The sequence below is a fragment of the Eptesicus fuscus genome, chromosome 20, assembly GCF_027574615.1.
Source record: "Eptesicus fuscus isolate TK198812 chromosome 20, DD_ASM_mEF_20220401, whole genome shotgun sequence".
Taxonomy (NCBI): Eukaryota; Metazoa; Chordata; class Mammalia; order Chiroptera; family Vespertilionidae; genus Eptesicus; species Eptesicus fuscus.
In genome coordinates this window covers 38,510,793-38,534,418 of record NC_072492.1, presented here as the reverse complement: position 1 = coordinate 38,534,418, position 23,626 = coordinate 38,510,793, and the positions used below count along the sequence as shown (strand labels likewise).

General features: G+C 49.7%; 2 protein-coding genes across 3 annotated transcripts; one reads left to right on the top strand and one right to left on the bottom strand.

Moving 5' to 3' along the window:
• Nucleotides 1-1,439: 1,439 nt before the first annotated feature.
• On the bottom strand, nt 1,440-14,310 carry RAD51D (RAD51 paralog D). Of its 2 annotated transcripts, none has more exons than XM_054709643.1 (10): nt 14,051-14,310; nt 13,691-13,820; nt 13,339-13,457; nt 7,875-7,956; nt 7,498-7,632; nt 6,878-6,973; nt 3,924-4,014; nt 3,729-3,799; nt 2,246-2,410; nt 1,440-2,031 (listed from the first exon to the last, which is right to left on the bottom strand). In XM_054709643.1, exons 1-10 carry the CDS (start codon nt 14,140-14,142, stop codon nt 1,948-1,950), a joined length of 1,065 nt encoding a protein of 354 aa, XP_054565618.1. In that variant the 5' UTR covers nt 14,143-14,310; the 3' UTR covers nt 1,440-1,947. The 2 variants fall into 2 exon arrangements, with proteins under 2 accessions (XP_054565618.1, XP_008152065.2); XM_008153843.3 differs by having other exon boundaries at nt 1,441-2,031; nt 13,691-13,752; nt 14,061-14,310.
• Nucleotides 14,311-15,881: 1,571 nt separating this feature from the next.
• Nucleotides 15,882-22,909, top strand: FNDC8 (fibronectin type III domain containing 8). Its single transcript, XM_008153663.3, has 4 exons — nt 15,882-16,128; nt 19,880-20,249; nt 21,847-22,083; nt 22,642-22,909. Exons 1-4 carry the CDS (start codon nt 15,923-15,925, stop codon nt 22,792-22,794), a joined length of 966 nt encoding a protein of 321 aa, XP_008151885.1. The 5' UTR covers nt 15,882-15,922; the 3' UTR covers nt 22,795-22,909.
• Nucleotides 22,910-23,626: the final 717 nt, after the last annotated feature.

Genomic DNA, 23,626 nt, shown 5'->3' with positions numbered 1-23,626 from the left:
CCAGGTTCCACGCTGAATGCCAAGTCCAGCGGATTGGCTGAGGTTACCTGGAGTGCTCTGTGGAAAAAAACTGCAAAACACTGTGCGCTCCGCAAAAAAGAATGCTTGATTGGTTGGTGATGTCTGCGTGGGCTCAGGATGCCCAAATGGTAAGAGTGGCAGGGATTTGTCATTCCCAGCTTCAAGTACTGTTTCCTACCACGGCTGCAGAAATGTGCCAACCGCTCACAGGATAAGGATACCGAAAAGCCCTAGCTGATTTGGCTCAGGGGATAGAGCATCGGCCTTCAGACTGAAGGGTCCCGGGTTCGATTCTGGGTACATACCCGAGTTGCGGGCTTGATCTGCAGTAGGGGGCGTGCAGGAGGCAGCTGATCAATGCTTCTCTCTCATCATTAATGTTTCTATCTTTCCCTATCCCTTTCCTCTGAAATCAGTAAAAATATATATTCTTTAAAAAGGATACTGAAGATTAATTCCTCCCGTGGTGTTCTGTGAGAGCAGCCGCACCAGGGTTCCCTCAGGCTCACCAACCCTGTCCTCACCCAGGCAGATACCCTCGAGCCAGTGCCCCATGCATTCCCAACGCGCCATGCTCCTTGCTGCTATCCCTGCTGCGTTTATCATCTCTAAATGTCAGATCATCGGTCTACGATTCTGACACCCCTTTTCCTGCAGCCAAGACACAACTAATTAATTACACAACAGGCTCTCTGAGAAAGGCAGCCTTCCTGTTAAAAAATGTATTCAGTAAACAACCTGATCATTTCTCTGCTTTGCCTTTTGTTTTCCCGTCCCTGGTGTCCCCCTCTCCTCCCAGCCAGGGAGACAGCTCTCAGCTCTCAGACGGATGGCTACCGTGCTGGTAACAGACAGGGTGGGTGTGTGTGAGGGGAGGGGGGTATTTCGAACGCTAGGGCACTACGCCCTGGTACAGCTGGCTGGAAGAGAAGGGTAATTATATTGCATCTCGGAGCCACCGGCAATGAATTTCTGCATGAAGACTAGATTTGCCATGTATTATTTATGCCAGCATCAATTTTCCCAGCTGGCTCTATTTACTGAGCAAATTCTCCTCTGTCTGCTTATGGGCAAGGCCATGCATGGTTCAGCACCTCTGGGTACTTTGTACTATGGAGGGGCCCCACAGGGCATCGTGCATATTATACAAGTGTCTGGATTCACTAGGAGCAGGTCACATCCTCCCTTCATTAGATAATAGCCCTGGGACTGCAGCGAGCTCCCTGTCTCACCTGGGCCTGGTGATGCACGCAGGTGTGTGACACCAAATCAGCAAGAGCCAAAGAGGAATAACCGTTCTTTGGGTCCTCACTGGTGGAAACTGGGGGGAAAAAACAACATTCTGGGGGGAAATTAGGTGGATCTGGGGCTCAGGAAATTTCCTTTTTATATTTTTAAGAGCAGGACATAGATGAAGAAGAGTTTTGTATTTACTTCAACTCAGTAACTCAAAAACAGAGCTAAGGGGAAGAGAGCCTCATTTACAGATGGAAAAACAGAGGCCAAAAAACAAACCAAAAAAGAGAAGCAAAGGCAAGTTTCATGGTTCAGTCACTGTATTAGGATGGAGTGCAGGCACGATGGTGATGCATGGGAGGGTTATCCATCCAGTCACTAGCGTGCCTCTTCAGAGATGCCCCAAGCCAGGGTGAATGAACTTGGCTCCAGTAGACACATGCATGGTAGAAACAAGGGAAGAAAACTTGGCTCCAGCATGAATTTCTGGGTCCTCCACTACAGCATCCTCTCTTGCCAGTAGTTCTAAATGTTTCCACAGAGAGAGCAACTGGAGAATCTGAGATTGCCTTCTGCCCGGCCCGAGAGTGTCTCCCGCATCCCAAGAGCTGGCTGGCAGTGAGCGGCAGGCGTTCCTGTACAGGAGAGTCGGAGGCCTTGAGGCCTCTCCCTTCCCAATCAACAGCACAGTCATGCCTGCTCTCCCTGTAACAATGGGCTCTGCTCCAGAGCCCCCCAGGTCCCAATGTCTACCGTCTCCTGGGAACCTGTTGGCTGGAAGAAGACAGGAGGGAAGGGTAAGTTTTTGAGTTAAGCAACCCAAGTTTTTGGTTGCAACTTCTCAGCATCCAAGAATTCCTCTATAAGACATCTATGGGCATAGACACTACCCTCAAGGGCCCAGATGATTTGTTTTTGTTTTATTGTTATTAGTTTCATTTTTATTTATTGTTATTATTAGTTTTATTTGCCCCTGGGACTGACTCACCAGACGGGGAGATTTAGTCAGACACGCCGTGCGCTCACTGCCCGGTGCTCCTGCTCCTTCGCCGATGGCCAGGACAATCCGGGTGCTGGGCACAAAGCTCCAGGAGCGGCCCAAGGCAGGTTTAAGCTTCCCGCTGTCCCTGTCTCGGGTCATGTGGTTGGTCACCTGCGGCAGAAAGAATCAAAGACGTACAGACCCATAATGCTAGCAGAGAGGACATCTGTTCTGACTCCTTCGTTTTACAGATGGGAACGCTGAGGCCTAGCATGGAGAAACTCCTTCCCCAAGACTCCGTAACTTATCCACATAGGTCCTGAACCAGACCCCGGGCTCCTGACTTGGGCACAGCTCTTTCCACTAAACCACAATGCCTCAAGCTTGACTCCAACGAAGGTGATGGGGCATGTGTCCGGGAACAAGCAGTGCTGTCTGCACTTTCCTGAAGGGAGGCCAGTGGTGGTCTTGAGCCCACCACCCCCACCCCCAACCCAGCAGACAGGCATCGTGAGACCATGTCCAATCAGCCCTTTGGGTCTCGACCCACAGGTTGAGAACCGCTAGCAGGGTCACCTAAGACCATCGGAAAACACAGATATTTACATTACAATTCATAACAGTAGCAAAATTACAGGTATGAAGTAGCAACAAAAATAATTTTGTGGTTGGGGGTCACCACAACATGAGGAACTGTATTAAAGGGCCGCGGCATTAGAAAGGTTAAGAACCACTTATAAAGGCTCCAAGCTGGGGAAGAGAGGCCCCGGCTAGTGGCTGGAAGGGAGGCCCCGGCCGGCAACCAGAAGGCCCCAATTGGCCCTGATCGTCCGCCAGGCTTGGGGTCCCTATTTGTGCATGAATTTCGTGCACAGGCCTCTAGTATAGTCATAAAGCCTCAAATATTTACTACCTGGCCCTTAATAGAAAAGGTTTGCTGACCTCTGTAACATAGGTATTAAACAAGATAATACATAACTGCTAAAAATGGCATTCTTGCCCTGCCATAGTGACTGGTGTGGCTCAGTGGCTGAGTATTGAACTATAAACCAGGAGGTCAGGGTTCGATTTCCAGTCAGGTCACATGCCCAGAGCACCTTTCTGAGGTGATAGAAATGGATATTTTGTCTTTTGATTGCAGTCTAGACAGGAAACAAGGCTGTTAGTCAAACTCGAAACAAGAAGAAAGTTACTCTATGTGAATTTACTTAACTTCAAGAAAGAAAAAAGAAAAACAAGACTACCTCTGATCCCTTAGCTATTTATAGGTGGATCCCCTCAGGGTCCAGTGCTCTAGGTGACCCATGGAGGTTGGGCTGTGACCCTTTCCATTTTGGGGGTCCAGAAGCTGCCATATAAGGGCAATAAAGAAACTTCCATTTAAGGGAAATACATTTTTAGCTACAGCTAGAAATCAGGTTCATCTTCCCTCTTGGTGAAGCCCAGGAATCAGGTGGGACAAGCACGCTGGCCAAGCGCCCTTCCTCACCACCACTGCCACGCCGAGGTCCCGGGCCAGGGTCTTCAGCTCCAAGGCCAGCTGCATCATCAAGGCCAAGCCTGGAGGAGAAGCAGAGCGGGAGGGAGCAGGGCATTAGGGACTGGGCTGGCTGGATACTGGACTCCAGAGCTGGGAGACAAGGTCACATCTCTGACCCTGGGCTCTGCCACACACATCACTCACCTTCCCTCTGCTGACCTCCCAGAAGTGGGGAGACCACAGCGGTGACAGAGTCCACAATGACCACCTTCACAGTTCCTGAAGAATCGCTCACCTAAGGGGTTGGTGGGAAGCAGGTGTCATGAACCACTTGGGCCTCTAGGGGGCACTCATTACAACCCAAGCTTGATTCTAATATAAACTGGGAAGAGCCCAACCAGTGTGGCTCAGTAATTGAACAACCACCCCATGAACCAGGAGGTCACGGTCGATCCTGTCAGGGCACATGCCCGGGTTGCGGGCTCAATCCCCAGTAGGGGCATGCAGGAGGTAGCTGATCAATGATTCTCATCATTGATGTTTCTATCCCTCTCTCCCTCTCCCTCACTCTCTAAAATCAATAAAAACATTTTCTTTTAAAGGAACTGGTGAGAACCTTCCCTGACCAAATACAGCTGTGCAGGTATCACCCAATTTCATCAATGTCTTTTTCCCTCAACCCCATTTGTACAAATAAGAGATTTTACTGAAGATTTGGGCGGATAGAGAAGGTTTAAATCAGGACATCCCAGATACCCTAAAATAACGACATTTGAGAAATCCCTGTTCAGTGTTGTGGCCCCTGGTCAGGAATTTTCTTAGTGGCCACCTCTCTCATGGCCCGCCCCCGACCAGCCTGTCAGGCCCCTCTTTCCCTCTTCTGCTCACTTTTCAGAGTCCTAACTTCCTTCAAGTTTACTTCCTCTCCACTTCACTGTCGCCTTCCAGATCATGCCTCTAGGGCCTCATTTTCTGTATCTAAAATGGTTCCAAATAGGGGCTATACAGACAGCCATCTGTGAAAATCATAATTTTTTGTCTCTACACAAGCATTAGCATCTTCCTGTTTTTTGTTTCTTTTTCCTTTTTTTTTTTTTTTTGACCTATCTTTGTTGCTTCTCTTCTCCCTTACTCCTTATATCCAAGTCATTTGCTGACTGTTTTCTCAACTTTTTTTTTTCACTTCACGTGAGCTGAGTCTTACTAGTAGATATTCAGCATTATCTGCTCTGTCTCTGGCACGTCTTCCACTTACTGACTCTTGGCCAGTCATCAGCTTATCTGAGAGGATGGCAGAAAAGAGAGAAGCTAAAACTGAAACTGGCTTAGCCCTTCCTTACTCTCTGGGAGAGCAGGTTGAAATCTCTGGTTAAAATGGGACAGCAAGCCTTGCCCTGTTCGTCACTTCCAGGTCATCTGTGGCAGACAGAGCCTTAAGTGGCCCCCACGATGCCCACCTTTAGGTTCTCACGCCCTTGTATAATCCCCTCCCCTTGACCCTGGATGTGTCCTGTGACTTACTTCTGACTAAAATGGCAAAGGTGTTGGAGTGTCACTCTCTTAATTAGGCTATGCTACATGGCGAAGGTAATGAGACATCACTCCCAAGACTGTTATCTATAATAATAAAAGCGTAATATGCTAATTGGACCAGACATCCTTCCGGACGAAGCCGGGGCTGCGAGGGAAGCCCGGCTCCTGGGTGCCTGCCAGTGGCCAGAGGGAAGCCCTGGTCCCGGTGCCAGAGGGAAGCCGGTGCTGGCAGCTGGGGGAAGGAAGCCCTACTGTTGCAAGAATTTCGTGCACTGGGCCTCTAGTGTTATATAAGATAAGACTGCATGTTGCCCCCTCCTCCCTGCCAGTGGACAGCTTCAGACCACGCTGGAGCACCACCTAATCACCTCCACCAGTGCCACACTCCAGGGGTGGGCTCACCGGGCACCAGAGCCCCACTGAAGTGAGTCCTCTTCTGTGGGGTCAGCCCCTGGCAAGTAGTTGTTCAACTATTGTATGTTCTAAGGTTTGTAAAAATGATATACAACCCTGGGTATGCCCATAGGAACATGTCATGCTTCTGGGTGAAGGAAAACATTTCAGATGAATTAAACTATTCTAAGGTGTCTTCCAAATCTAATAGTCTATAAATCAGTGCACCAAATCCTGTCTAAACACTTAGCAGGTTTGCAGGGAACCAACCCAAATGCCATTCCGAACCCCTCTTGCTTGTTAACAGAACTGCAGATGTGGCCGGGTACCGGACACAGATCTTCTGACATCAGGGAAGGTGGGCCCAACCCCTGGTCTCAGATACACGTATAACTCAGTTTTGGCCAATTAGATGTAAGGGGAAATGGGCAGTCTGCTAGCGGGTTTTGGAGAAAGATTTTCTTCCCTGATAAAAGAGGAACAAGTACAAAAAAAGAGGCATCTACTTTCACTGCCCTGAATGTGGATGTGATGTTGAAAAATATGAGGCTTAGCCCGGCCAGCGTGGCTCAGTAGTTGAGCGTTGACCTATGAACCAGGATATCACGGTTTGAATCCCAGCCAGGGCACATGCCCAGGGTTTCGGGCACGATCCCCAGGGTGGGGTGTGCAGGAGGCAACCAATCAATGATTCTCTCTCATCATTGATATTTCTATCGCTCTCTCCCTCTCCCTTCCTCTCTGAAATCAATAAAAAAAAATTATTAAAAAAATAAAAATATGAGGCTTAGATCAACAGCAGCCACTTTGCAATCACAAGGGGAAAGCGCAAGAGAATCACACACACACCAGCCTAAAGCCCTAATAATGTGGCCCTGCCAACCTCCAGATCCTGTGAGATAATTAAATGTCCTCAAAGTTTAAGTGTCTGTCAGTCATACTCTATTACGCGCAGCTGAAAACTGATCCATCGGGGGAATGCCGAGATGAGTATGACATGATCCTTGCACTCAAGGGGCTTACTGTTTAGTGGGGAAGATGAGTGTGTACACAACGAGGCACTCAGGAACGAATTAAGCACTCAGAACCCCATCCTGGGAGTGGCAAGCCCAGCTGGAGTCACCAGATTGCACATCTGCATTTCCAGAGAGTCTGTAGTAGGACACCTGCCCACAAATAGATGGCACCCGGCAAGCTGGGTGAAGCTGGGAGGAGCGGGACAGCGGACTCACCTGCTGGGCCACAGCGCCTCGGAGGTCCTGCAGCACATCCAGCATCTGGAAGATGTCAAAGGCACGCACCACCTGGATCCTCTGGAGAGCTCCTGCCTGAAGGGGTGGGAAAGAGAAGGGGGGCTTTGGATAAGAGGGAGCAGGGTCCAGCAAGAGGAAGGGGGATTTTAAGGCTGAGCAGGAAGAGGCATCTGGATACAAGGAATCAGGTCCAGGATGGCAAGACGCTTTGTCTAACGGGCCAGTTCTCACGGTGGTGGCTGCCTGGGTGCTGAGCTGCAAAGCTAAGTCAGAGCACAGTGGGGAAGTGTGATAGGACTGATTGGTGGTGTCTGCCCTGGGCAAGAAATGGGATAGGAACACTGACGCTGGGTATTTGCCAGCCCTGAATTAAGGTATGCAAGGAGCTGGGGGGCGCGGGGGGGATCGTGTGTGAACGGCATCCAAGTTGGGATGATGTTATAACAGGGAGACTGGAAGAATACAGGAAGTATTCAGAGAACAGCAAGTTTCAAAGCCAGCAGGGCTACTCATCCAAATGGCTAAAATCCTTATAATGTAAGGGATCGTGGGGTCTTTGTGTCACAGCTTTAAAGGAATCCAGCACTCCTACCCCTTACCTGCTCTTCCTCATCCGGGGTTCTGGCCTGAAGTAGCTGGAGGATGCGGGAGGCTGTCAGCCCTCCATTGGAATCCACGTATAGGACGTTCTGCTGCAGGCCATGGGCCACATTTGCAGCCACACAAAGACATACCTGAGTAGAGACCGGGCATTGGGTGAACTTGAGCCCTCAAAGATTGCCCAGGATGGAGCTTCCCACCAAATCTATTCAGATCCCAGTGACATGAATGGGTCAAGTTCAAGACCCACTCCTCACCACCCATCGTCTCTCTTCCAAGCTCTGAATCACAATCTACTGGCAGAAGCTTCCCTGGGGATCCAGGATCATATACACCTACCTCTCCCAATCCTCTGGCTTCTGGCTGTATGTGTTACCTGGGTTTTGCCGCTACCTGGGACTCCTACAATTTCAGTCACTTCTCCAGTATAGAGACCAGCATCGAGCAGTTTGTCTAGGCTGATGGCAGAAGAGGAAGGAAGAGGATCAACCCAGGGTACTGGAGAGTAGGGAGGGAAGTAGTAGCCAAGAAGAAAAGCAAGACATTGGTTCTGTCCGGAGATGCTCTCAATGTCTCTGGCCAGGAGGTTTCTAGGAAGAGTTTCCTTCAGGGAAAGGGCGTGGCTAAATGTTCCTCCGTGCGCCCTCCTCATCCTTTCGCTCGCAGCTTAAAAATCATCTCTCCAGCCAGGCCAGCTTGTGGCTCAGTGGCTGAGCGTCGACCTATGAACCAGGAGGTTACAGTTTGCTCTAACAACTGAGCAAGACCAGCCAGAGCTCACCATTTTCACTTTAATCATTCTGGTAAGTGTGTAGTAGTATCTCAGTGCATCTTAATTTACTTTTCCCTAATGAACAATGATGTTGAACATCCTTTTATGTGATTATTTGCCACCTGTATGTCCTCTTTGGTGAAGTGTCTGTTCATGTCTTTTGCCCATTTTCCTTTTTTTGCTATTTTTTAAAAAATATATTTCTTTATTAATTTCAGAGAGGAAGGGAGGAGAGAGATAGAAACCATCAATGATGAGAGAATCATTGATCAGCTGCCTCCCGCACGCCCCCAACTGGGGATCGAGTCCGAAACCCAGGCATGTGCCCTTGGCCAGAATCGAACCTGAGACCCTTCAGTTCACAGGCTGACGCTCTATCCACTGGGCCAAGGCGGCTAAAGCCCCATTTCCTAATTGGACTGTTTGTGTTACTGTTGAGGTTTAAGAATTCTTTATGTTTTCTAGATGCAAGTCCCTTGTAGAGTATGTGGCTTTAAAATATTTTCCCCACTTTATAGATTACCTTTTCATCCTCTTTTGCAGAGGAAGTTTTAAATTTTGAACAGTTTTTCATTTTGACTGTTTTAAAAAACGTATTATCAATTTTTTTATTGCTCATACTTTCATGTCAAGTCTAAGAACTCTATGCCTAGTCCTAGCTACCAAAGATTTTCTCCTGTTTTGTTCTAAAAGATGGATAGTTTTAAGTTTCACATTTAAGTCCATGATCCATTTTCAATTTTAGGTTTATTTATTTATTACCCGTGATGTTCAATAGCTCCAACACCATTTGTTCAAAAGGCTATATTCCTCCTCACTGAAGTGTTTTTGCATCTTTGTCAAAAATCAGTCGGACACATCTGGGTCTATTTCTGGGTTCTCTATTCCGCTCCGTTGATCTGTATGCCTATCTCTCTGCCAATATCACATTTGTCTTGATTACTGCAGCTATATAGCAAGCTTTAACATTTGCTAGAATGGTTCCTCCAACTTTCTTCTTCTTTTTCAAAATTGTTTTAGCTGTTCTAGGCCATTGGCTCTTCCATAAAATTATTAGAATAAGCCTATTTCTCAAACAACCTTGCTGGGATTTTTGGTAGGAACTGCATTAAATCTATAGATCATTTTGGGAAGAATTGATATCTTTGCTATGTTCGGTCTCCCAATCCATAAATACAATATGTCCCTCTATTTATTTGGGTCCATTTTGACTTCTTTTATCAGCAATTTAAAAAAATACATTGATTGATTTTTTAGAGAGAGGGAGGGAGGGGGAGGAAGGGGAGGAAGAAAGACAGAGAAACATTAATTTGTTGTGTCACTTATTTATGTATTCACTGGTTGATTCCAGTATGTGCCCTGACTGAGTGTCGAACCCACAACCTTGGTGCATTGGGACGATGCTCTAACCAACTAAACCATCTGGCCAGGGCTCATCAGCAATTTTTAATTTTCAGCATACAGATCTTATATCTGTTTTGTTAGATTTAGACCTAACTATTTCATTTTCTTGGAAGCAATTTTAAACGGTATTGTGTTTTTAATTTCCATTTCCACATGTTCATTTTGAGTATACAAAAATGCAATTAATTTTTACGTGTTACTCTATATCCTGCAACCTAGCTGAATTCACGTATTAGTTCTAGGGGTTTTGAATTATTTTCTATTTACTTGTTTTTGTCTGTCTTCCCCATGTGGCCCAGAGCACCCTGGGGCAGGTACTGGCCCTTACATCCAGGCACTGTGCTACACTGGCCCGAAACACAAGAGACCCACAATAAATATTCCCAGAGAAATAAGCTATAGGACATGCCATTTAGTCCTATTATTATTGGCACTCGGGCTGTGGGAGCCTTGTGATAAAACTCAAGACACGGCCAATTCCTAATTTGAGTTCTGTCCTTGAACCACCATGAAACAAGTAACTAACCACCCTCCATGTCCTGCCCAGCCTACTGGCTGGATTCTCCTACACCAGAGCCCATACCAATGTCTCCGTGTCCACAAGCATCCCTTAGCTCACCCTACCATCACTTCACCGGTGCCAGTCCTCAGAAATAGTTCCTGAGACCTCCCATGACCCCTCTGTCTATGCCAAGTAGCACCTTAGTACGCACCCCATCTATTTCAATTCCAGGGACCCCGTGATTATAACCACAGACCCCTGCCAGTCAAAAGACTGCAGCCCTGTAGCATCTTAGGACAGCTGTCCCTGACTCTGTTTAAAAAGGCATCCAGGCTCTGCAATTCCTGGATCCCATTCCTCCCACTGAGATCAGAGAACCCCAGTCGCATCACAGCAGTGCTTCTCCAGGTGTGGCCCCTAACTGAGCCACACCTGCCAGGGCACCAAAGGAGTTTTAAAAAGAGGCAGGTTGCCCTAACCGGTTTGGCTCAGTGGATAGAGCATCCGCCTGCGGACTGAAGGGTCCCAGGTTTGGTTCCGGTCAAGGGCATGTACCTTGGTTGTGGGCACATCCCCAGTAGGAGGGTGTGCAGGAGGCAGCTGATTGATGTTTCTCTCTCATCAATGTTTCTGACTCTCTATCCTTCTCCCTTCCTCTCTGTAAAAAAATAAATAAATAAATAAAATTAAAAAAAGAGGCAGGTATTGCCCGGCTGGTGTGGCTTAGTTGCTTGAGCGTTATCCCACATACCAGGAGTCACTGGTTCAATTCCCGGTCTGGGCACATGTCCTGATTTTGGGCTTGATCCCACATGGGGGGCGTTCGGAAGGCAGCTGATCCATTCTTCTCTCTCTCTCTCTCTCCCTCTCCCTTCCTCTCTAAAATCAATAAAAATGTATTTTTTTAAAAAAGAATGAATGAATGAATTACAGGAGAAAAGTTGGAAATTTCCAAATTGGTGACTGGTTGAATAATTATGGGTAAATTGTGGTTTATACGTATTAGATATGGCCATTAAAATGTTTTGAAGACCTTTTAAAGACATTGAACGTTAAGCAAAAAGGGATGATGACAGGGTATAAAAGGCTAAAATTATTGACTGAGGTGGTTTTTACTTTTTCTTTGTGTTTCTGTGTATTGGAAATCGTTTATTATGAGTATGCATTACTTTTATAATCAGAAAAACAGTAAATGTTATTTAGGGGGGTTTTTTTGTTTGTTTTTAAAAAATATATATTTTATTGAGTTTTTACAGAGAGGAAGGGAGAGGGATAGAGAGTTAGAAACATCAATGAGAGAAACATCGATCAGCTGCCTCCTGTACACTCCCTACTGGGAATGTGCCCGCAACCAAGGTACATGCCCTTGACCGGAACCGAACCGGGGACCCTTCAGTCCTCAGGCCGACGCTCTATCCACTGAGCCAAACCGGTTAGGGCTGTTATTTAGTTTTTAATCATCACCGGAGGACATGCTTAGAGAGAGGAAGGGGGAGAAGAGGGGATGAAGAGAGAAGAGAGAGAGAGAGAGAGAGAGAGACATCGAAGCGCTCACTGGTGAAGAACAAATGAAATAATACACTGTGAAGGGCAAGCGCGGTGCCTGGCTCTTGGTAGCACCCAGAGAAAGCCCACCCGGTCCTCAATGCCCAAGGCCTGCCTCCTTCCTAGAGCTTTCCTGAGCCGCTCTGATCTCCCCTGCAGGGACCCGCTGCAGCTGCAGTCCTGCCAGGGTACCACTTGACTGCTCCCGAAATGCTTCCTCGGAGTACGTTGGTTTTATAAGCTCCCTAAGCCCAAAGGCCCAGTGTGCTTCCTGTTAATCACTCCCTCCTTACGCTGCCTCACACATTTCTGTACCTCCCTGCTGGGTTCACCTGCTCGTCTTCCTACCCACGGGATCCCATTCTCCTTTACGTGCAGGAGCCTTGCCTCACGCGTACAACTATCAACTGCACGTATCTGGCAACCAGGAGGCCGTGATGGATAACAGATTCAGACCAACCAGGAGGCGCAAGCACTATGCTGTGTGAACCTTGCCAAGAGAATGTGTTATGGAAGCAGCAAGGGCCAAACCAGTCCAAAGACTTCTGTGATGGCGGAGTTCATCACACTTCACACAAACAGGCCAGGAAAGAGGTCGGACTCCCTCAGTCAGAGAGCGGCTGCTGTTTGGGGCATGAACCAAGTTCTCGGTCAAGTACCCCAAGGGCTTGGGCCCCACTCCACCGCTCGCTCCTCTTCGGCTAAACTCAAGTGGGTTAATAATCATTACCCGTAATTCACACTTTCCCTGAAGAGGTTACATAACCTATATACAATGGCTGGCATATAGTAGGCACTCAGTAAGTGTTAGTCCTGTATGTTCTTTCTTGTCCTATTCTTAAGTGAAATATGACGTAGGGCCGAAGAAGAGTTGCTCTGATCTGCTGAATAATAATGAAATACTGACATCTTGTGTTATATGACAGCAGTTATCAATCAGGGGCAATTCTGTTCCTCGGGTGTCATTTGGCAATGTCTGGAGACATTTTTAAAAATTGATTTCATAGAGAGGAAGGGAGAAAGAGAAAAAGAGAGAGAGAGAGAGAAACATAGATGTTAGAAACATCAATCAGTGGCCTCCTGCACGCCCTGACCCAGGATGGAACCTGCAACCTGGTTATGTGCCCTGACTGGGAATAGAACCCACCACCTTTTGGTGTACAGGAGGACACTCCAACCAACCCAGCCACACCTGCCAGGGCTCAGGAGACATGTTTGATTGCACAATTTGGGGAGCAGGAGGTGCTACTAGCACCTAGTGGACAGAGGTGAGGAATTCGGCCAAGCATCCTCCAGCTTACGAGATGTCCCCCGACCCCTAAATAATGATGCACCGAACCAATGTCAGGAGTGTGAGGTTGAGAAACCCTGTTAGAAGGTAAGAGAACTCAGGAGCCCTGACCATCAGTCCCTGCTGCCCTCACCCCTGCTTGAAAAACCCTGCTCTCTAGACCAAGCATGTCAAACTCAAAGGCTAATGCGCGCCAAATCAACGAAGTGTGCGGCCCACGGGCCGCGAGTTTGACATGCTTGCTCTAGACTCAAGCGTCAAAAGCCAAGCCGCAAGCATCCATAAGCTCCGGCGTCTCACCTCCTTCCCCGCGGGCACATACACACCTTCCAATGCCAGTGGACAGGATGGCGGTGGAGGTCTTCAGTTCCTCGTAGAGGTCGGCGCCATTGCATGGGAAGGCTGAGAACTGAGCCAGCAGCACCCGCCTCAGGGCAACCAAGGCCTGCCGAAGGGGCGGGGCAACTCAGGGTGGGCGGGGCAACTCAGGGTGGGCGGGGCACTTCCACCCCAAGCGAACCAGAGTACTCAGCAAGGAGCAGGCGAGGGAGGGGGCACCCCCGAGTCCCGTCTGCCCCCCTCCCCTCCAGATGAAACTCTGAGCACCCTTTGCTCCTCTGGCTCAGGGACAGACATTTAGAGACACCCAGGTTTGGAAGGAGCAGACCATCAGCTCACCTTATAAGACAAGCCGCACTTCCGGGCGACCTCCTCCAGGTCTGCGGAAACCAGGTCCACCACTGAAAACAAACCACGTGTGGTTGATGGGCACGAAGGGCGCGGCTGCCCCTGCGTGGCTTTCACCCATCTGCAAAGTGGGGTGACAATTCCACCTCGAGGCAGGCTGTCTTAGGAGGCCTAGGGAACTCACAGAGCCGCAGGACCGGGCAGGGGGCCGGGCACACAGCAGGGGTTCCGCCCCGTTAGAGGGAGGCCTGGCTCCCCAAAGGGTGGGGAGCAGAGGAGGGAGGGCCGGCCCCGCCCAGGTCTGCAGGGCGCGGGGCGGCCCCCGCGGTGTGCCCCGCTGGTGGCACGCACACGCGGTCACCTGTCTTGATTCCGTGGCTCCTCAGGAGCTGGACCATGTCCTGGGTGAGGCCTGGGCAGAGCCCTGCCCTGAGCACGCCCATGTTCCCTGGGGCCCGGCGCCCGCCGCTCGTCCCGTGGGCATCCGCAGGGCCCCCTCCAGACGCCCCGCGGCACCCTTTTCCGGAGCCGGGACGGGCGGCGCAGAGGAGCCGGGTCTCCCGCGCCGAGGGCCCGCCAGCCCGGGCCGCACCGCCTCTTCCGGCTTCCAGGCTCCGGAGCCGGCGGGCAGCGCCACCTGCTGGCCGTGCGGGACGGATGCGCGCCCTCCTGCGGCCCGCCGGCTGGGGCGAAACAAGCCCAACCCCAAGCGCTCGTCTGAGCCGCCCCAGCGCCCCGCGGATCCGCACAGGCTCCTGCACCCGCAAGCCCTGTGCACACTTGGGCATCCACATTCGCCTCTACCCCCTTCCCAAACACGCACGCAGACCTACCTATGTACCTCTGTTCTAAACGCTAGGCCAGAAAGTTCCACCAGTTCCTATGCTCAGGGGCCCTACCTGTTAGTGAGGGCAAGACAGCGAGGAGGAATGAAATCAACCAGGTAGGATATTACAGAGTCTATGATGAGCGCTAAGAAACAGCAGAGGACACAGACGACACCTGAGTCTCTGTACTTACTTTATTTTTAGAGAAAAGGGGAGGGAGGGAGAGAGAAACATCAATGTGAGAGAGAAACACTGGTTGCCTTCCGGACACTCCATGACCAGGGATCAAACTGCAACCCAGGTGTGTGCCCTGACCAGGAATGGAACCCGCAACCTTTCGGTGCACCGGGACAGCGCCCATGCAACTGAGCCACACCGGCCAGGGCTGCTTCTCTGTATTTAACATTGTTTTATAAATACCATTTGAAAAAAATAACAAAAACCCTGAGTATGTAAAACACAAAATATAGGATTTGTTGTTTTGAATGTCCTTTGCTTTTGCCTCATCCTCTGGGAGCAACAAAACAACCTTATAGGGTTATCTCCTCATAACCCGGTAAGATAGGCGCTATTTTTACCCCTCGTTCTCAGATGAGGAAACTGAGGCTGGGGGAGGTGAAGTCAGGGGCCAAAGGTAACAGAGCCTGTAAGGGCAGAACTGGACTTAGAGCGACAAATTCACCTCTAAGTGCAAAGCCTGTGCTGCTTTAACCCAGAAGTTGTGTGTATGTTTTCCTACCGTAGAGTGGTTTCCCTGAGAACAGAAATAACGTCTGGCCCATCTTTGTATCCCTCTGCAGCATCCTCCACTGTCACTCAACCCAGGAAGACCCATGTGACACGTTTAGAATTCTAGCAGTAAAACCCACGTAGGTATATGTGAGCCATGAGTCCCATGGGCCAGCTCTGCTTTCCCTCTGCCTCCAGACCGGACACAGTGAGGGTTTGCTGCCTAGAATTTCTGGACATGGTGCCTCAGCATTCCACAGTCCCCCAGTCCCGAAGACCCGTTCCAGTGTCTCCTCTCTCCGTGCCAGGGTGCCTTTCTCCTACCACCGTTCTCCTCCTCCCCAGGGCAGCTCCAAAGGGCATCCTAGGTGGTGAGCCTCTGAGATCTTTGCAGAAGGGCAGGGCAGCTGAACCACCGGCATTCGAGCTGGAAGGGGGCTGCAGTCTGTTCCTGGGCTCCACCTCGCTCCAGACCCTGGCCCTGGCCCTGGGTAGCAGCAGCCTCAGGTCAAGGGGGAGGCTGTCCCCTAATTGTTACACTCTGCGATGATTATGAAGTCAGCTCATTGCACCCCCCTCCCAGCCAAACTAAGGGTGGGTCCCCTGCCCCCAGTTTCTCTCTACTTCCTGTCAGCTTGGTTGTTGGCCGTGGCCCCAAACTAACTCGATGGCATCAGAGGTGTTCTGTAAGGTGGGAGATGGGGAGGAGAACATGATGAAAAAGGAAACTCTCATTCTGAATCAAATGTCGAAGCCCTTTCTCAACCCCAAGTCTATGAACAGGATGGTTGCCACCAAAGGACTCCCTCTTTCCTCAAGGGGCAGTTTGATTAACTTCATGGAGGAAGATACCATCGACCTTCCCAATCTACCGTAAGATACAAGTCGGGTTCTGTCCTCCTCGCTAGGGCTGGAGCTGCGGGTGGGGAGAGGCTTGAAGAAGGGGTACTTCCTGGACCTGTCACAACCTGGGCCCTGGACTCCCAGGGGAGAGCATGTGTGCAGGTTGCACCATGGATTCCTGGGCCCACGTCCGTTCTTAGACACATGTAGGCCTCTTACTCCAGGAGGCCTTCTGGGATTAGTCAGAGATTTGTTGACTGTGCTCCTCATCCCCTTAGTCTAGTTAGGGTCCTCCCCCTCTCCCCCAGACACCCCTGCCCCTCTCTCAATCCTCCCTTTTGGTGCCTTCCCCTTCCTGATTATGTCCCCCCAATAACCTGTCTGTCTTCAGACCGAGGTTAACTGCTTCTCTTTGGTGGTTCTGGGTTCCCTTTACTTCATTCCACAAAACTCTTTGAGCTCCTGTAAGGTGTCTGGCCCAGGATTTAAGAAGCTCCCAGCCTGGTGTGTGTGTGTGTGTGTGTGTGTGTGTGTGTGTGTGTGTGTGTGCATGTGTGTGTGTGTGCGTGCGCGTGCGTAAAAAGTCAAGGATAATACAGCTTATGTAAAAAGTCAAGGATAATACAGCATGGTCTGTGCTATGACCGGACACCTTGAGAAAATGAAGGAAGCTTAGTATAGCTTGGGAGAGGGTGCAGTTAAGGCGGGCTTCTTGGAGGAAGTGATATGTGAGCTGAATGTCTAGGAAGGGAAGGAGAGCCGGGAAGGGTGGCAGTGGTGTTGATATGGTAGCAGTGAAGGGGGTGGATACGGCCTGAGGAAGTTATCTGCAGGGCAGTCTCATGGTGTGTGACCGTTATGTCACACACAGCCCCACATTTAGAAGGGCCCTGTGCTTAGTTGAATGTCCTGCTGTCATTCTCTTGATATTCTTAATAATTTTTGAAGAAAGGGACCCACAAGCTATGTAGCTGGTCCTGATTATATGAAAGGGATATGGTGTCCATTTCCTAAGGGACCTGTCGGTAGCAGGTATGGCTCAAGTGATGGATGCTTAAAGGAAACTTCATGCTCTAGTGGGAAGACCTAGGGCTATGAGTCCAAGTTCAAATCCAAGTTCTACTGCTTAGTACATGGCGGTAGGTAAGATTAGTCCCTCATCTGGAAATTGGGGCTAACACCCACCCAGCAGGGCTACTGTAAATATCAGAAGAGAGCATGTGCAGCATACAGCCCAGTGCTAGCTGCCTTCCATACCCACATCAGCACTGGTCTTTTGAAAAAGCAAGTCTAAGACAGAGATCCATTAGGACAACCTGAAGTACAAATGGCATCAATACTCAGACTCTAAAGTACAAATGGCATCAATACTCAGACTCTTCTGCCTACAATGACCTTGGTGGGGGAATCATCTATTCTAAATGCCCACCACGAATGGGCTAGCACAGGTTTGGGCTGATCAGGGTCTCTTAGGAGGTCAATGGGGCTGGAGCTCAGGGAGGAAATATTTAGCCCGTCAATCAACCATGAAGCCAGCAGCAGCCCTGGCGTAAGGGATCCAGGGGAGCGTGTTGGCTGCTGACTTGGCCAGAGCAGCTGATGGAGATGGGGTAGGAAGCAGAGGAGATGAGCCAGAAAGTGCCAGGGGCAGATGGGAGCTGCATAGCATGGGGTGGGGCAGGCCTGGGGCCTAGGAGATCTGGGTCCTAGTTCCAAGTCTGCCATCAACTCACCGTGGGACCCTGACTGCTCTTTCCAGACAAGTGCTCTTCAAACTGTGGGTTGTGACCCATTAGTGGGTCAGGAACTCATTCTAGTTGGTGGAGACGAGTATCACAAAAATGAAATTAAACAGAATAAAAAGTTCCAGGGCACATCACACATAGAGGAAGAACTGGTTTGTGCAGTGTGTATGTATGTTTTATGTGTATGTATGAGTATACTAGGTTGCCATGTAATATATATTTCTTACTTTGGGTAAAGGTAGGTAAAAAAAAAAAAAAAAAGATATGAAAGCCAGTTTTGGGGGGTTCTGCACTTCATTGGTAAAAAAAATATTTAAATAGTAGAAACCTGTACAAGGTCTTCTTTTTTAATAGCAAATAATTCGTAACAATACAGATATCCCTATAATGAAAAACCAAACAACAGTTAAAATGATTAAACCAGAGCTATTGTATAATACAGACGAATAGAAAAAACAACAATAATGTTGAGTGAAAAAGCAAGCTGCCAATGGATATGTACTGAATGATACCATTTATTTATGTAAAGTTTAAAAATATGTCCTGGACGGTGTTGCTCAGTGGTTGAGCACTGACTATGAACCAGGAGGTCATGGTTCAAGTCCCTGTTAGGGCACATGCCCAGGTTGTGGGTTCAGTCCCCAGTGTGGGGCGTGCAGGAGGCAGCCAATTGATGATTTTCTCTCATCACTGATGTTTCTCTCCCTCTCTCTTCAATCAATAAAAACATATTTTAAAATATGCAAAATATATCTTGCTTAGGGATAACATACATATGTAACAACACACAAGGAATAATAAACACAAAAATTTTAAATTTACTGTACTGGTTATCTCTGAGTAAGGTGGGGAGAGAAGTATCCAGTGGCCTTCAGCTATCCTGATGAGGCTTTAGTTCTGAAGCTGGATGATGGCTAAATAAAAGCTTAATATATTATTATTTTTTAAAATTAAATTTATTGGGGTGACATTGGTTGACATGATCACATAGGTTTAATATATTATTGTATTAATATATTATTTTTTCTTAATATTTTTTATTGCTTTTAGAGAGGAAGGGAGAGGGAAACATCAATGATGAGTGAATCATTGATCAGCTGCCTCCTGCACGCCCCCCACTGGGAATCGAGCCCACAACCCAGGCATGTGCCCTGACCAGGAATCAAACCGTGACCTCCTGGTTCATAGGTTGATGCTCAACTACTGAGCCACTCTTGCCAGGCTAAGATATTATTCTTTTTTTGTTTTAAATATATTTTATTGATTTTTTACAGAGAGGAAGGGAGAGGGATAGTTAAAAACATCAACCAGCTGCCTCCTGCACACCCCCTACTGGGGATGTGCGTGCAACCAAGGTACATGCCCTTGACCGGAATCGAACCTGGGACCTTTCAGTCCGCAGGCCGATGCTCTATCCATTGAGCCAAACCGGTCAGGGCTAATATATTATCCTTGATGTCTGTGGCTATATCTAAAATAGGTCATGATTTTAAAAAATTAGAATGGAAGGAAAAAGTTTTTCAGCATTCATCCCAATATATATGTATTTGTTACTTTTACATGCTATATATTAATGTTAAATGTTATAAATTCTAAGTAAATAAGTTAGTTACTACATTAAATATTAAATAGTGAATACATATTAGTAAAGCCTGATTTATTTTTCTTTTAGATACTTTTCCATACCTCCGTAGATCATGGTGGTCCTTCCCTGGGACTTTGCCCCCTACTGTGGAGGGAAGCCTTAAAGTTTTAGCAGTTTCTCAAATTGCGGTTCTCAGAACACCTGCCTCAGAATCGTCTGAGGATCCTATTAACTTTAGCAGTTTCCCCAGTTCCATCCCAACCAGGGACAGGAATCTGCACTTCCCATGTGTGCCCCCGTGTGCAGATGCACTGCTGCACCGCAGTAAGGATGTTCTGAGCTGTTCAGAAGCAGCTGGGACCCTTGCAAGTCAGGCCCAAGGCCTGGCCTCCGGGAGCCTCCAGGCTGCATGGGCTGGCCGGGTGCTCACCTGTCTCCCCTCGCACTCCAGGAAGGCGATGCCGGGGGAGGAATCCGAATGCAGCTCCGACGACACCAGCATCTCCCCCATCTCATCCACCTTGTTGAATCCCATCAAACTGGCCGTGACCCAGCCCAACAGCAGCTTCTTTGCAGGGTTGCTGGAAGGCGAGCTGAACAAGCTCAGCATCACCTCGGTGGCCAAGAATACAGAAAAGGAGGACCTGGCCCTCTGCCCCCATCAATCTACATCCCAAATAGCCCCTGCGGGCCTGCTGGACCTTGACAACCCTGAGCTGGACACAGACACCTCCTCGACATCCTCCAAGTCCTCCGTGGTCACAGACGTGCCAGAGGCGCCCTTCATCTGTGAACACACCGTCAGCGATTACACGGCCGTGGTGCGTTTTCTTCCTCATGCGTTTGGCAAAGGCTTACTGCCTACCCGCAATGTGCCTGGCACTGAGCTGAGCTCTGTGGGGAGGGTGAAGATGCCTAACACCTGCACCCTGACCTCGAGTTCATAGGTTAGGAGAGAGGGCGTGTTTGTAAGGAACGCCAGTGCAAGCTAGAAAGGGCTCATGGCTGTAGGAAGAGTTCAGATCAAGCCCACCAGGAAGTCAGAGGGAAAGACACATTACTTCCAGGTGCAGGAAGTAGCTCTTGGTAACACTGGAGCTGGGGTAGAGGTAGGATTTAAACATCTAGAGATGGGGGAAAGGCATTGCGCTGACACTAGGAAAGGCTCATGGGTGGGAAGGTGGGGGAGGAAACACCCAGGCCCCAATGCACACTTTCCTGTGCCTGCAGATCTGATCATCTTGTTAAAAACAAGACTCCCGGTCCTCATCTGGTTGGTTCAGTAGGCCTGGGGGTGGGGGCTGAGAATCTGTGCTGCTAACCAATTCCCAGGTGATGCTGACGGCCCCGGACCCCAGGTTGAGAAGCGCTGTCCTAGCGGAATAGATGGGGAAAGTTAGCGGGGGGTCATTTTCCGGAAGTCCTCCGAAGTCAGGCTCCTTTAAAGATATTTCTGTAAGCAACAGAGAACAGCTTTTTGCGGAGCTTGATTTCTGATGAAGGAAGCAATCAGAGCTGTGTGTTAGGAAGATAAATCTGGAAGCTCCATTGCTGGAAGGCCTAGAGCAGCAATTCTCAAAAGTGTGGTTCCCAGACCACCCCCAGGGTCAGCATCACCTGGCAGCTAGTTACAAATTTAAATCTCGCTCCCCCTCCCACCCGACTGCCTCACAGACTGTCAGGGCAGGGGCCAGCAATCTGTTTGAACAAGTCCTCCGGGGTATTCTCGTGCACACCAGTTTGGGAACTACTTGGCCTAGACAGGGGAGGGACTGTAAATGGAGACCAGGCAGGAGACAGCAGGCCAGGGATCTGCAGTGTTACTAACACTCCCTGGGGTCCTTAGCCAGGCTGGCTTGGCAACCACTGCTGTAGTACAAAGCACATGGGCTCTGGAGCTACTGGTTTGATCCCTGTCACTGAATTGCTATGTGACCGTGGGCCAGCCACTTACCCTCTGAACCCAAGTGCAATGAGTGAGGTGGACAAGACCATCTCTTAAGGTCCCTCTCAACTGACGTAGTCTAGAACAGCGATTCTCAACCCTGATGTGCTGCAAGAATTTTCAAAACATGCATGTGCCGCGGTACCGGTTGACTGTTTAGTGTCAGGTATGGCATGTTTTAGCAGTTCTTGGGGCACACAGGTTGAAAAGCGCTGGTCTAGAAGAAATGGGATGAAGGCACATTCCAAGGTAAGTGGGGCTGTGCAGGGAGAGCCGCATATGCTTCGTGCTGGTGGTTCCACATCCAGTTAGGGCACCTTGCACCTCCCATCAGACTTGCCTCAGCTCCAGCAGGGACAGGGGATGGAAGAGGGGCATTCCCACCCATATGGGGGTGGGGGTGTGAGTCGGGGTGATGGGAGGACAGCCCGGGCCAGGTCTGAGGAAGCTTTGGGGGCTCTCTTCCCCACTAGATTTCCTGGACCTATGCCATGAGCAGGCAGCCGGTCAGTTTCTACCAGGTCCTGTTGCAGGAGATGGCCAAGAAAAACGACAATGAGGCTCCCAAGACAAAGAATTGCCCGTGGATCTTCCACAAGATCTTGGGTACCACTGTCAAGCTGATGGAGCTGAAGCCTAACACAAGCTACTGCCTCATCGTCCGTGCCATCAACACAGCTGGGGCGGGGAAGTGGTGCAAGCCCTACAAAGTGAGCCCTGAAAGATGGGGGCCCACGGGGTCAGGGAGAGCTCTACACCAGGGGCTTTGGAGGTTGGGGACCCCCCTATACCCCCACGACATCTCCCTGCTTGCTTTCCTTCTACCTGCGCAAATACACTTCAACTCCGAGTTGCTCTCTTCTGGGAGGCTTAAGGATTAAGCCAATCTGGTGCCCACTGGGAATGCAAACTAATGTACTCATCAGCACCACTCTATTGTTCATCTTTCAACTTGGTTCCAAGGATTGTGAATGGGTCAGGAAGTGCAGGGCATTGACAGGTACAGGACAGAGGCTGGGCTGAAGGGGGACACAGAAGGGAGCAGCCTGCGGGTGGGTAGGGGCATGGGGTCAGGGAGAGGCCCAAGTCCACCTGTGGTTGGAAATATCACAGGTTTGAATCATGCCTCCTTGTACCTGTTTCTGGTGTTGCTAGGTAGGTTGGTAATGCTACTAAGATCCCAATTAACAAACAAACACTGGGGGTGGCCAAGAGAGAGAGGTCAGGCCTGGGAAGGAAGTCTGAGGGGTTCTCTCGTGTGATTTCAGTTTGCAACCTTGGCCAACGACCTGACCAGCTTCCCTGAGAACAACCCCATCCAGATCACCGTGCGGCGCAAGGAATCGCAGCGGAAAACTGTGGCCATGAGGCAGGCTGAGATGCGGAGGATGGAAGACCTGGAAAACGTATTTCCCTACTAAGGGAGAGGGTTCCAGGGCACTGCAGGCCAGGTCAGCCACTGCCCACAGCTGTAGGCACCCCTCCCCAGATCCAGGCTAAGTCCAGATCCCTCATTAAAGAACTGCAGGTCACTCAGCACACCTCTCCATTCGGCTTCATGCTGTGCCCAGCCACCACCGCCTCCGCCTGGCTCTGCCAGCACCACCCTTTCTTCCCCATGGGAGGAAGAGACTGGCACCCAGACTAAAACACACGCCAGGAAAAACAGCAACGTTGGGCAGAGGAGGCGGCAGTCCGCACACCATCAGCATCAGATGGGCTCTGGAGGGACATGGTGCAAATTACACCACCTTTGGGGCAGTGCCAGATTTAATTCTGGCTCCTGTTGGATGTGAGGGCATGGGCAAACCATTTAAGCTTCCTGGGCTGTTTCCTTATAAAAAATAAGGGGACGTGCCCTGGCCCCAGTTTTTCCCAGTGGTTAGAGTGTCGGCCTGCGGACCAAAGGGACTTGGCTTCAACTCCCGGTCAAGGGCACATACCTCAGTTACAGGCTTGATCCCCAGCCCTGGTCGGGGCACGTGTGGGAAGCAACCAATCGATGTTTCTCTCTCCCGCGCCCCCCCGCCCCCCCCCCCCGCCCTCCCCCCAGCCTCTGGGGGGAAAAAATCAATGGAGAAAATGTCCTCGGGTGAGGATTAAAAAAAACCATATATATATGGACATGAGACCAGCTGCAGGGCTACTATGAGGGATGTATAAAAGCACAGAAGAGGGTGGGGGCGGGTGAGGAAACACGAGACTAGAAATGCTGTGGCCTTGAGCAGTACATATAAGGATGGTTTAGAAGTT

Excerpts from the sequence above, each read along its gene's own strand:
- RAD51D (XM_054709643.1), bottom strand. The coding sequence starts at position 14,142 with ATGGGCGTGCTCAGGGCAGGGCTCTGCCCAGGCCTCACCCAGGACATG. Across the intron at positions 3,800-3,923 it reads GGGAGGTCAGCAGAGGGAAG|GCTTGGCCTTGATGATGCAG; the intron begins GTGAGTGATGTG and ends CTTCTCCTCCAG. Across the intron at positions 2,032-2,245 it reads TGACTAAATCTCCCCGTCTG|CCAACAGGTTCCCAGGAGAC; the intron begins GTGAGTCAGTCC and ends GTCTTCTTCCAG.
- FNDC8 (XM_008153663.3), top strand. The coding sequence starts at position 15,923 with ATGGCATCAGAGGTGTTCTGTAAGGTGGGAGATGGGGAGGAGAACATG. Across the intron at positions 16,129-19,879 it reads ATCGACCTTCCCAATCTACC|GAAGGCGATGCCGGGGGAGG; the intron begins GTAAGATACAAG and ends CTCGCACTCCAG. Across the intron at positions 20,250-21,846 it reads TCAGCGATTACACGGCCGTG|ATTTCCTGGACCTATGCCAT; the intron begins GTGCGTTTTCTT and ends CTTCCCCACTAG.